The sequence below is a fragment of the Pinus tabuliformis genome, chromosome 4_2 (assembly GCF_031772625.1).
Source record: "Pinus tabuliformis cultivar Carrire ecotype Pingquan chromosome 4_2, CPIR1, whole genome shotgun sequence".
NCBI lineage: Eukaryota > Viridiplantae > Streptophyta > Pinopsida > Pinales > Pinaceae > Pinus > Pinus tabuliformis.
This window is the reverse complement of record NC_142304.1, coordinates 525,921,100-525,935,488: the sequence shown is the minus strand read 5'-3', so window position 1 is coordinate 525,935,488 and position 14,389 is coordinate 525,921,100. Positions and strand designations below refer to the sequence as shown.

Sequence of the window (14,389 nt, the reverse complement as noted above, 5' to 3'; positions counted from 1 at the left end):
CAAATCAGAGTTACCAACGAATCATAGAAGATGAGCTACCAATGACGCAGTCAAAGGAAGAAAGTATTAGCGGTCAAGTGTAAAGAAGACATTTGCGGCATTCGTGGCAGATAAGAGATCAAGTCTTTTTCATCAACAAGCTTTGAGGACAAAGCTTCTGAAGAAAGGGGCTATGTTATGAATATAATTCATAACAAAATAAATAAATGTAAATAATATAAATACTAAGTAATCAATTAGTGATTATGTTAAGAAGTCATTAGTTAAGTGAAAAGGCATGTCTAAAAGACATGCCTGGTCACGAAAGGTCACCTGCTTAGGTATATATATGCGGGTCCTCATTGTAACAATCATCACTTATACATTTTATATATATAATAAATTATTATTATTAAATACCTCTTGTGTAGTTTTACATTCAAGTCTTCAAAGAATCCTGCATGATATGGATATTGAGCTCTAGGAGCTCCGGGGGGCTTGGGGTACTTCTTGGAGCGATGAGTAACCATAGGGTGAGTGGTTCAACCTTCCCCTAGTGGTTTGCTATTTAGGCAGGATGAGTGGTTCATCCTTCTCCTGCTGAGACACAATAATAGGGTGAGTGGTCCAGCCTTCCCCTAGTGAGTTGTTGTGTATAGGGTGAGTGGTTCAGCCTTCCCCTGTGATACCCCGTGGCGACATGTAGGCAGGATGAGTGGTTCATCCTTCCACTGTGATACCCCGTGGTGAGATGTAGGCAGGATGAGTGGTTCATCCTTCTTCTGTTGAGACACAATCATAGGGTGAGTGGTCCAGCCTTCCCCTAGTGATTTGTTGTGTACAGGGTGAGTGGCTCAGCCTTCCCCTATGATATCCTGTGGCGACATGTAGGCAGGATGAGTGGTTCATCCTTCTCCTGCTGAGATATCCTACCCATGCAGTCTGGGACTTATGGGAAGTACCTCTCATCTGGCCAATGAGTAGGGAAATTAGGATAGGGACCATAGTACTACCGATGGATGCATCGTGTATTACCGTACTCCCTATGCTAGGATGATATTGATCTGGGATCAATTGGAACCAATGTTTTTAAAACCGGAACTGGTGACTAGGCTGGTCCAACTAACGAATCTGTTTATTGACCGGAATCGGTTGAACCGGGACTGGTTAGGTCTAAACGAACCAATTTAGAAAAATACATTAAATAATTAATTTTTAATGAAACAAAACTATTTTTAAGATTTAAAACCATGATTCCAAGCCAATAGAGACAAAATATGCAAAGTTTGCTAATTTATATACCATGTAAAGGTGAATATATCAAAATGGCACTGAGTGCAATACATATAATCAAAAAAATAGTAAAATACATAAGCAATGAGGCTCTAAATGGCCTATAAAGTCCAAAAACAATGCTGCAAGCTATGAGGCCATTGGCGTACTACAAGTCTACAGTGTACACATGATCAATCATCAAGTTCATCACCACTATTAGACACAGGATCATCATCTAGACATCATCTGGTTCAGAGTTTGAGGATGCCTCAACCTGATCTGCAACCTCAGTAGCAATGCCACCAATAACAATAGAAGTGGACCTACTGGAAGCACGAGTTTGTCGACCTGCACAACTAGTGCCTTCCATTGGTTCTTTGCCTTTCCTTGATGCCGCTACTGATCCTGGTTCTGATGCCGCCACAAAATCTGCTTCATCACCCACTAATGCCATGTCGATATCAAAATCAGCCTCAAACATAGGATCTTTAGTCTCCTCCACCCATTCTGATGTTGGATCAATATCGTCCAACACAATGGGATCTAGATCGGGTGTTTTGTTCATCATTTGGTTCCTTGGTCGAAGGTTGTATTGCACGAAAACAAGATCATTTAACCGTTTTTGTTCCAAACAGTTTCTCTTCTTCGTGTGTATGCGCTCAAAAACAGACCAATTGCGCTCACAACCTAAAGCACTGCAAGTTTGGCTGAGGACTCTAATTGCAAACCTTTGCAATTGAGGACACTGGCCACCAAATGACTCCCACCAATGTGCTGCAAAGATTAGTAACTTAGATTATAATTTGAATTGTAAAGAACGTAAACAATTTTAACTTGAAAAGAAAAACAAATTGGAAATTGGAATTGCTTACCTGGTTGATCCACATCTCTTGCCATCTTTGCCAAGTTTTTGCGAAAGGTACCACCTGCCATAGTGAAAACAGTAACTTATCTATGTATTTCCAACTAGTCTGCATGGGTAGAGACCATGCGCTCCAAGCAATCAATCAATCTAGCTTTGACCTCCCCATCATGCAGATCTCCTAGCCGATCTTTATAATGATACTTTGGGTTCAAAAAATATCTAGCTGCATGTATAGGACGATGGAGTTGATTGTTCCATTTGTTATCAATGATCTCCCATATGCGGCCATATTTAGCTAACCTGTCCTTGTAAGCTGCCCGTATCTGCTCCTTTGCTTGATCCATAGCCTCATAAATGTAGCCCATGGAAAATTTTTCCCCATCCACAAGGGGCTCGGTATTTTCACAAGCTCTACAAACCTTTTCCAAAAATAATTGTCAAACACGTTATTTTTGGTCTCTTTTCCATCTTGTCTACGAGCCCACTGAGATTTAGACCATTCTTTAGAAGAAGACATTTTCTTCAAGTTTTTATGTTGACCATTGAGACATTGCAACGTGAAGAAGTGAGTTGCAAATCTCGTAATTGCAGGCCTAACAAGCTCTTTGCCCCCAGTGTTTTTCCTCATTAGGTTCTGTTAGTGTCAGTCTTTCCAGCCTTCCTCCAATGATCAAATATGCTCTTACAAAGTGGTCTCAGAATGTCCAGGTCAAATTTTGTCATTTCAAAGAATTTTCAAGCAAAATTTGGTCACTAGGCATTAGGTCTAGGGTTTGCTTTCACTCATTTCAAAATTGCCCAAATGCCAATCTATGTCACTATTCAGCTGAGTCTATCATCATTCATAGGGTTGTCATTATCATGAAAATGTCTAATGAGTCATTTTACACCTTGTTCATGCTTCAGTTGCGCCTAGGTATGGTCATTTCCCTCTCCTAGGGTTTTGAAGGCAATTTCTCTTGGACAGTCAAATCATTAGCAAAACTTGTATCCAGATGTTCATACACCTTCCCCTATCCTTAAAATACCTTACCAAATGCTTCCCATCACTGAGATTCCCCAAATTCCTCATTTTCGCACAAACCCTAGTTTCTAGCTACAACTTGGCAATTTTCTAGTTTTGACCTGTGTTTTGCCCTTTTGGACCCCTTCCCTTCACTCAATCTCTGAGATTCCACTTTCCCCTGCTTCCTAACATCCCTCCCTACTTCCAAAAATTTCCCCAAGAATTTAGAAGCCCCATTATCCTCTTCATTTCGCTTCATTTCGGCAAAATCCCTTGTTCCACACATCGGGATAAGTCGCACTCAAAAGATGTTTCAGAGCAATCAAAGATGAATTTGGGAAAACTGAGAGAGGTTTTTGTCCACAACATGCCAAAGAAGAAAAACCTCCTTCACTTTTTGCACATGTGTCATGGTTTTAGAGAAATGTCAAAATTACAATCGCCAGATCCAAGGGTGGTTGGCCAAGGCACTAAAACGATGGAAAAGGCCCGATCCACTCCAAATTTTGGCCAAAGCCTCTTTGACTGAGCATGGTACTTGATTAGAGACTCCCAGCCCAAATTTCAAGAAATTTGGAGAAAATTTTGTCAATTGTGAATTTTTTGTGCCAAACACAGGTTTTCCTCACGACCCTTTCGTTGGGCAACTCCATTTTGGGAAAACTCAGCATTTCTGGATTTGTCATGAAAAGTTACACTTGCTCAGCCATTGCCAAGAAATTTCACCAAGTTTTGGGCCTCCAGAAAGTCAAAAAACAAGCAAAAAATGACTTTCTGCCACATTTTTGACACACAAGAAGCAGTCTTGGGAGATTGCAATTTTGGAGGGGCAAATGACCACCAAATTCAGAAATTCCACTTGGGTTGGAAAGTAGACATCCAGACCTTTCCAACAAGCCCACTTTTGCCTCATTTGGACACCGGGAAGTACCTCAAAATCAGCTCCAAAGTAGCGCGACCCGTCCAGGAAGAGGGCGCGACCCGTTGGGCAGTTTTCACAGGATTTCATCTACAGCTCAGGACTTCGCCCAGTTTTGACTTGTGATGGGTTTTTTCACCCTCTTTGATGTAATTAATGTATTTTCATGTTGACATGACACTTATTTCCCTATTCTTGAAGATTCATTCATGAAATAGCAAACATTTAATGAATGAATTGGTTTCCTAGCTTATAAAGGCAAGTTGTTTTGACTGCCTAAATTTTAGTGCTCAGTTTAGAATTGGTTGAAACAGCTCCTAGAAGGATGAGCTCGACCCCTAGAGGCAAGGAAAGGTGTTAGCTTACCTATATTATGTATTTTCTTAGTCATTTTTAGAGGTTGGAAGGTTGGACTCTTGAGGGAGAAGCTACTATTGTATTATTCATTGTATCTCTGCAGTTTTGGCAAAGGAAGAAAGACCAGGGTTTTGCAGTCTTTTTGGGATTCTTGTGGTTACATGTATTGATGGTGTGTATCTCTTTGTACTTGTGAATTTGTTATGTGATTCATCATCTTACTTTTCCTTCTGCAAATTAGGCGAATGAAGTGTTAAAGTAGAATTCATGATTGTCATGCTCTGCTTTTAAGTTTGCTTAATATTTATGTTTTCATCTGTCTAAAGAGAACTCTTGAAGGTTTCTTGCTCTCTTTAGCTCCTCACTGGTCATTTCTATCCATTCAATTAATTTAAAGGCATCAGTACAGTCTCTTACCTTGCCCCAAAGAACCCCCTGCAAAAACTGTGTCCAATCCCCGCACCCAGAATTGCCTTTCCCCAACTTTCCACCAAAATTCTAAAAATCCCAAATCAAACTTTTTTATCAGTTTACTAGCCTAAAATCAGTGTTTCCTTATTGGTTATGTCATACGTTGAAGATCTTTACCGAGATAGACCGGAGGGAGGCCTCTCCTGCCCCGTAGGGCTAGCTACGAGGCTAAGTGGTTTGATGTTGCCTTGGAGTTTGCCTTTCTCAGCCTGAGGTGAAATTTCAAGCGCTAACAGGTTCAATACCCATGAGTGGTTGTAAATGTATTTTGTAATGCACTTGGCATGCTCTACAATGTTTTTTACCCACTCGACTTTGCCTATGTCTTCAAGCATGAGGTCTATGCAATGTGCAACACATGGAGTCCAAAATATGGTCCTATATTTGGACTCAAGCATCTTTCTAGCAAGAACATAGTTTGAGGCATTATCGGTGATGACCTGCACAACATTCTGCTCCCCAACTTCCTGAATAATGTCATCCAAAAGCTCAAATAGAAGGGCTGCATCCTTCACCTTATTAGATGCATCAACTGATCTCAAAAACGTGGTTTCTTAAGGGCAAGAAACAAGGAAATTAATGATAGTGCGGTTCTTTCCATCGGTCCATCCATCTGACATGATGGAACAACCTGTTTTGAGCCATGAATCTTTAAACTCAACCAAATACTCATCAATGGAAGATATCTCTTTTTGCAAAAGAGCTCCCCTCAAGTCATGCATACTAGCGCCTTTGAAGCCCTTTCCTGCAGCTATAACAGAGTCCCACATAGCTTGGTAATAAGGTGACCGAGCAACATTAAATGGGATATCCGAATCATACCACCATCTAGCAATGTATTGATGAGAAGTTTCTTTGCATTGTTTTTCCAATGTTGCTCCAAAGTGGGTTGACGACTTGGCTGGGAGGAAGTGGGATTAGAAGAGGCAATGTTGGCAGAAGATGAGAAATAACTTTGGATGTTTGTTCTCTTTATTCCTTTTGATGGTTGACCACAAGAAGGATGAACATAGTGAAAGGGGTCATTGGTGGAAGGGATAGAAATTGAGTCTTGAATCTCATAATCATCATACCCACTCTCTTTCATGGCTTCTAATAATTCCCTCTTCCTTGAAATGTCATCTTGGATGGCCTTCTCCCTAGCCTTATCCTCATAAAACTTTTCAAGCTTGGAAATGTATTCTGCCCTAATAGGACCTAACACTGCATTTGGTGCATCACATGGCTTTACTTGGCCTCTTACCCCAGCTAAATGTTGTTTCAATCTAAGAATACCCCCACCTCCAATAGATTTATGGCATAATTTGCATATCATTCTTCCATCAATTACATTACAATGAACCCATGCACTCTCCTTTCCTTTTGGAGCCATGTTTGCTTGAAATAATTACAATTTGCAAAGAAATCTGCCATTTAAAAAAAAAAATTGCAGCTAAGAAACATGGAAAACCAAAGCTAAATTTAGGAAAACAAATGCACATGTAGGCTACAAAATTTGATAGCATAGAACTAGAGATTTGATAGCATAGATGATAGAAGTGAGAAGTTTATAAATTTATAACACATAAAAAAAATTAATTCATGGACAACAGTCAAATGAGGAATTTTCAAGTGAAAATCCTTACCTGGAAATGCAAACTAGCTTCCTTAGCCTCCTCTTGAAGATGCCAACTCCACTGACAGCTACAAACTATCTCCAAAATAGCTCCAACTCCAACTCCAAGCCTCCAAGATGACTACTCCAACAAAAATTCAACACTCTCCAAGCTCCCAAGCAAACTCACAAACACTCATAAACACTCCAAATGAGATGTGTGAGACAAATGAGAGGGAGAAGGGCCTCTTAAAGGCTTGGAGAGGGTGTTTTTGGAGGGAAAGGACCCTTACTTTCCCTCCAAAACCCCTAAACCACCTTGGCTAAGCCGTTGCGTGGGTCCTCCGTGGGCATGGCAGGTAACCGACCGGTTTAGGACGAACTGGCCAGTTTGAGTACAAACTGGCCGGTTCTGTCCTAAACCGGTCGGTTAGGGCCAAAAATCGGCCAAAGCACCTTCCTGACCGGGTTTTTTAGCCGGTTCCAACTGGTGGCCTTGCTGACTGGCTGGTTTGACCAGTTACCAGTTAGGACTGGCTGGTTTTAAAAACACTGATTGGAACTGACTTCAGATTAGTAAGAGTGGTATGACACACTCTCTTCATTGGAACTAACTTTGGGTCAGTAAGAGTGGTATGAGACACTCTCTTTTATTTGGGACTGACTTCGGGTCAGTAGAGAATGGTATGATACATTCTTGATCACTTCTTCTTCTTCATGGTTTAGCAGAGCAATGCATTGATGGCAGAGATAGTACCAATTGGCAGATGGATTAGCAGATGGAGTTCTCCCTAGTTGAGAGGGATTGTTAAAATTGGCAACTAGGGCCAAACTCCATATGGGTCACCTTATTTATGACAGCTAATATTTTTCTTGGATTCCTCTCTCCGAGACGTGTAGGATTGATCTAAAGATCATTCGATTCTGACATGTATTTATGGAGATATGAATTTATTTGTATTATTGACAATTTGTGAAGGTCGGCTAGCAAGAAAAACAAGCACTTTTACCCCTAGCTCAACCTCAATGCTGCATTTAAATAGAGGAGACCTCAATTCATTCGAGGAGCACATCATCTCATGATCTCTCTCTCCACTTGTTTGGGTATGTCTTCTCACAAGGAGGACATGGTGGAAAGAAAGATCTAAGGTGCCCTAGCCACAGCAAAAGAAGGCCTTAATCCGTAGCAAAGAAGGAGCCCTAGTTGCAGCAAGAGAAGGAGCCTTAGCTGCAGCAGAGGAGCCTTAGTCGCAACAAAGAGAGCAAGCCCTAGCTGCAGCAAAGAGCAAGCCATAGCAGCAACAATAGAAGGTCAAAATAGGTCTGAATAGGGTGGTCTCTTGAACCGAGTTGCTGGGCTAGTGTACTGAACAGAAGAGGACTTGGACAGCGAGAAAGGGATCAACTTGCGGATCTGTTTAGGGTGGTTGTCTTAGGGTAAGACTGGAAGCCGAGTTGCTGTTCAAGGTCCAAGATTGTAGGCATGTGTGGGCGGAGGAAGATAACGAGTTAGTGTTGCTAATTGGAGGTCGTTGGGTGCTGTTTGTTTGAGGACCATAGGCCTAACTTACTATTGGGCTAGGCCGCAGGCCATAGTCAGCAGTAAAGACTGTTCTAAGGGCTGCATTAAAGGTAAACAAGCTAGACTTAGAGAATGTGGCAGTGGTGGAGTCTCACCTTGGTACACTGCAGCCTAAGAAGACCTGCATTGTTGACTGTGTGGATAATGAGGGCTGAAGGTTGATGCCCTAACTCATGAAGCAGTGACAACAACTGCAGCACGATGACAACAACGTTTTGGGCGATGGATTGGGTCAAGGTTTGATCATGTTTGGTTCAATTTAATGAGCATCTTGTTGGTGCCATATGGGTGATCTTCCGAGGAGTTGAACGATCTTCCTAGGAGTAGAACCAACAATGTAGTTTTTGGATGCATTAGATTACTTTTCAAGGCCGATGTTGGTTGGGTTTGATCAAGCCACTTAGAGGAAGATTTCCATCATGTTTGACCACCATTGACTTCCTTGGTCAAGGCTTTACTGTTGCTGTCATAAAATATCAGATTTGTATATTTGTACTATCTCTCTATCTCTGTTGAACTATTGAAGAATATAAGAAGAATTGATCAAGGGTTTCCCCACATTGGGGTTTGTCCTTGGCTGGTGCCACATCTTGTGTCCTCTTGTCTTGGCTTGTCTTCTACTGTTTATATTTATATTCTATCTGCATTTTACTATCATGCTGATGTGATTGCTAACTTGGATATTGATATTGGGCTAATTGAGAAATTGAAGTAAATTGCTCTTAAGCATAGAACATATCAAAATTAACAAAAACCCTAGCCTTCCTTCGCACTTGTGAGAGAGAAATAGCCCAAAAACAAGTATTCTTCGTCCTCTTCCTTTTTTGCTGCATTCTTGCTCTTCTTTTTCTTTTGGATGAGTGAGGGATGAAAATATTCCAAGGAGGTCGAGTTCCCTGCTTTATATAGGCTTCTAAAGGTGGACGTGGCTCCTTAAAATAGGCTGACTTGGTCTTGAAGGGTATTTTGACACTTTTAATGACAAAAATAATTTTCTTTACAAGTTACAATCTTCCCAATGGGGTCTTCAACTTATGACAATGACTCTTTTTGACTTCTTGACCTAGGACAAACCCTAGAAGCACTCAATGGGTGCTTGACCTCCAAAATAAAAGATGTTGAGCATGAAACCCATGCTCCAAAAATAATAATAATAATATTTTTCTTTTATTTTACGATATACAAGAATCAAAAGTACATTTCATAGTTATGAAGACCAAACCTAGTTACACAATTTTCAATAGTAGCTTCATGTTCCACTATTGGAGCTAGTGTTATATCATTCTGTTGTGTACTTGGAGCTTTCACTTAATGATGAGAAGTGCTCTTAGAGCTGACACACATTCATGCATGTACCGTGGATTTAGTAAGACTATTCTTTAATGTTTACGATATATGTTATTTCATACATGCTAAGGTCAATGAACTATTTCATTAGCTTTAGTATATATCTTATTTAGTGTGTGTTGGATTTGCTTTCATGATCATTATTATCTTGCGAACTATTTCATAGGTTAACTAATGATTCATTCGTACGTCTGGGTTACTCTTTTAGAATAGTACTAGTATTTTTCTTCTAGAGTCTTTCTCTCTCTCTTCTCCTTACATGAAAGGACCTCTTATGCATTACAATTGATATTCCACAAAGTTTACTCATTTGCTGTCCTCAAAGTTATGTGCATGCTCTCTTATGTTGTTTATCGTAGCCAACACATTCTTAAGGATCACTTTTATGGCCACCGGGTCTATACCCGGATGGGGTTCCTACTCCAAACTGTGTGAGGTCTAATTGGGACTTCATACCGGGGAGACCCTCTGCCTGTTGTTGACATCCAACACCGTCAATACATCAACAAGTGAAATTGTAAATGTTTTAGCTTCTAAATTCTAAAGATATTTGAATCTTTGTTTATGTTTCGTTTGTTGAAAATGTAACTAGTGCCAGTCTTCATAATTTAATACAAATGTATCACTGATGTGCTTATTATATTAATTTAGTACTTTCATTATTATTATTTTATTTCTAGTCGAAGCATGTTCTTCATGCTTATAGGGTTTTTTGAGTCAAAAGAAAATTTATTATGAGTCAAAGGAATGTATTTGAGTCAAAGTCCCATTTGGACTTCTTGTAAGAAAAAGAAAAATCATTTTATTTGAGTCAAAAAGTCAATTTGTCATCCACAACACCAAGGCGGCCTTGCCTAGACAAGTCGGCCTAGAAGAGGCAACTATTCAACCTCCTGGACAACTATAAATACAAGACACTTTGACCTCATTCACTCAACTCACACATTGATTTCTGTGCAAATACAAGAAGAAAAATAGTGAAGTCAAAGGAGAGAGTAGAAGAGTCGAAGGAAAGAGAAAATTTGGATTTTTGCTCTATTTCTATTCACACGTGCAAAGGTTCTGGGGCAACTTTGCGAAATTACAGGTCTGGAATTTTGTGATTTGACCATATTTGACAAGGTTTGACCAACATTGACTTTGACGCGGTTGAAGGAGATTTGGAGGAGGGTTGACTTGGGTCTTTGTGGAAGTCTTGTTCTTGGTCTTGGGTTTTGTATATTTCACTTTGATCTGATTCTATAAGAAGAGGATTTTTTGGTTTTCCCCCTTGTGGGGTTTTACATTGGCTTGGAGCCTAATCCTAATTTTTGGTGTTCTTTGTCTTTTTGTGATCTTTATGTTTTTGGTAATTGCTTGATGAAGAGAAGGTAATATCAATAAGATGCGAACAAATATTCACAAGTAATTATCAAGCTAAGAAAAATAATCGTCATATATATATATATATAGTGTGTGTGTGTGTGTGTGTGTGTGTGCGTGTGTCCTCCTTGTGTTGTTTTTGGGGTTTTCGTATATATATATATATATATATATATTGTGTCGGTGTCTTGTTTTTGGGGTTGTCATGTCACATGTTAGACACTTGCATTTTCGTGTGCTTCATGTCTTGTGTCATCATGTCAAGTGACTTAGGTGAGTTGGTATAGTCTCAGTTGAGTGGTGCTGGTTTGGTACCAAACTAGGTCTTCGAGCCTAAGTCGTACAGTTCAGAGACGAGTTTGGGTTTGGCAATGGTTAGGTTTAAGCTCAAGTTTGATTTTAAATGAGGTTCGCTATTAGCTTATTTTGTATACATTTTCTATATATATATAAACTTTAAAATGAATATAGGATAAGATAGTAAGAAATCAACATCAATAAACATAATAAATGCTATCATGGACTTGGAAATTGCAAGAATAATTTACAAACTTGAGCTGCGACATGAGCTCGAGCTATGGACTTAGTCACTGGCCATGAGATTTGATGAGGTTTGCCAAACCTGAATTTTTTTTAGGTTCACCGAACTCCGAGCCTCAATGTTGAAGTTCGATGAACCTTGTGACATAGCTCTGAGCCAATGAAAAGGACAAGTCAATACGATTGCTAGTCAGCTCAGTCAAGTTGACCAAGTCCAAGATGACTCAGGCTGCTTTTCAAAACACAGTTCTGTCTGGGACAAGTCCTCATACAATACAAAGGGTAGTAGGACAGATTGTCAACGAAGAGATAAGAAAGATAGTAGTAAAGCCACTTTGAAACAAGCTGAATTACAAGGTTGTAGCAAGATCACCCATTTGTAATGAATGTCTAGAAAGCTGAAGATTTCTTCCCTCTCTACGTGAGTCATAGCAATTGTACAATACTCGACTTTCATTGTTCATAATTTTCTTTGATGTGCAGAAAGATTTAAACTAGTTGTTTTTATATAGTTTAATATAGCATTCAACATTAACCCTTAATGGCATTTATAGATCCTGAAGTGACGTCTGATTTCTTGTAGAGGGTTGTCTACCACTTTAACTCCAAGCCTGCAATTATTGGTTTCTTGTCACTTGGATTTGTTGTCATGTGTGGTGCCTTCTCCTTTGTAGTTAATAACATAATCTAGTTATAACTTATAACTAATGGATGTGTGCTAAGACACTCATAGACCTATCTAGCTATCTACACACACACACATCTGCGTGTGTATGTCCCTTTTTGAATATCTTCTTGTATTTTCAGAGCAAAGAAGAGGTTAGTATGTATAAAAGCATGTCAAATAAAAAGCAAAGATGAAAAGGAACCTATCAAAGCAACATTGAGCATAATATTGCATTCTTAAAAGTGTTACATCATTTAAAGATGAGTGTTTGAAATACGTAGATTATCAATTGACTCTTCTTATTCTGGTTTCCTTATAAGTTATGTTTTCTATTTCCAGTATTGACTTCTGGTTTCCCCAACATATTTCAGGCGGAAAATGTTCTCAGCAGGTTGAACTTAGTGGGGAGAACATCAACATCACGTTCAAACCCGATGGGACACATATTGCTGTGGGAAACCGGGTATTTCTAATTTTTTATCATATTAAGTATGAAAAAATAGGCAAAAGAAAATGGTCCGATATGATTCTGTCTCTATTTTTTGGCAGTTTTCAGTGATACAAGGAAATGACATATGCAACTTTTCCTGTTTGATCATTATCTATATTGAGTTGTTTAGGATTATGGTCATGTTGTTGATTGTAATTTATGCTGCTATATCATTTATTTCTTACCTGTTTTAAGTATCACCATGTTTGTGCAGGATGATGAATTGACTATAATCGATGTCCGCAAATTCAAGCCTCTTCATAAGCGTAAATTTAGCTATGAGGTATGTATTGAATTGCTCGTATTTCCTCTTACCATCCTAAAAAGCTTCTTTGGTTTTCTTGTTTGAAATATATTGTATATAGTTTGATTAAACCATAAAGTTAATTTGATAACTACATAGAACATACTCTATTGTCATTATATCCCTGAATCTATATGTACGTACATACATACAAATTGTTTTACTTCTTCCTTAGGTGAATTCTATTCAGTCTTGACAAAAAGGTTGGTCAAGAGATCTAGTGGACGTAGGGGTCATGGATATTTCCTTGAAGACCTACGACAATAAAAGAAATTGGGATCTAACACTATTTCCTAATGTTTCGGTACTTAAATGGTACTTACATGTGTGCAAGATGTTGCAACTATCATATAACAAGTAATCAATGATGTCAAATAGTTTGTTGTTCAACTCATGTATATAATCTTAGGTAGTCCCCAGAAAGGGTTGCATGGAAACACTTTTCTACTAGACTTTGCTAGGAAAAATGCCTTTCCAATAACTTTAATTATAATTATAGTGTTAGAAGTTAGATAGTGTTGTACTTTTGAGATAGTAGAAGGTCAGCTACCAATGCCAGAGCATCTAAAATAATTGTTTTGGTGGTTTTAATTTTGGAAGACCAATGAATGAAGACAGATGTAGAATTGAAATACTTAATCATTTGGATAATATTAATATCTCAGCAAAAGGTTGCTATAAAACTTTATATAGTGATATAGATCAAATAGTGGTGAGAAGAAGACAAAAAATAATATGATTATCACAATTTCCAGACTGTAAAACAGAACAATCATGAGTGTGAAAACCTCCTAAACTATGTTCCAAAGGTTCAAGGCAGTATACTTAAGCTTACAAAAGATGCTGATGATTTATTGATTAAAGGGGATTAGCTAAACAGACAATTCATTAATCCATTATCTTAATAGATGATCACTTCAGGAGCTTATAGGAATAAATTGAAACACAATTCTTCCTACCTAGATATCTCTATAAGTCATAAGCATATGAAGAAAAACATAATGATTGATAACTGGAAAAACTTACAGGGTAACACAAACTGTGTAAAACCAAATTCAGAATCCTCTGCTTTGTATTAAGGTTCTAGAAAAACTAAGTACATAAAGTGTCTACAAAAGCTTCCTTCAAAGTTGGCTTCTAGGTTCAAAGTAGAATGAATAGTCAAGACTTAACAAGCAATGAACAATGAATCTTGAACTTCGAACTTATAACAACTCGAGAAGAGAGTTATTTGTACAATAATAAAACTAAGGAAATATCCTAAAACTGATTAAGATTTATTCTAGGAAAGGAAAGATCTTCATACGAGAAAATAGGGGCAACTGTTTAACTGCTTCTTGCTGTCCCTTTTATTCAGGTTGTGCTGGTTTTGTTGTCTGATATTTTGCCCTTTAAGCTGCTTAATTGTTTGAATCCTTTTGCACTGATTGATTCCTTCATTTTGATCTTTCATCTGATACACTTTAAACTCTGTGAATATCCTTTGACCCTGCTTAGTAGCCTTTACTGTGTTCTTTAACCTTTATTGTGCATTTCAGGTTTTTACTGTGTTTTTCAACAGTAAATCCTTTTAGATTTTATGTCACATGGTAAAGTAATTTGATATGGTCTTCATATTTGTCTTCTAACTG

General features: G+C 38.5%; 1 protein-coding gene across 1 annotated transcript in view; it reads left to right on the top strand.

Moving 5' to 3' along the window:
• The window catches only part of LOC149170321 (THO complex subunit 3-like), a 209,616-nt gene that overhangs the window by 67,845 nt on the left and 127,382 nt on the right, over nucleotides 1-14,389 (top strand). The window contains exons 4-5 of the mRNA XM_089428986.1: nucleotides 12,336-12,427; nucleotides 12,669-12,737. Of these exons, the coding sequence (XP_089285112.1) occupies nucleotides 12,336-12,427; nucleotides 12,669-12,737 (161 nt within the window). The remainder of the gene's footprint in view (nucleotides 1-12,335; nucleotides 12,428-12,668; nucleotides 12,738-14,389) is intronic.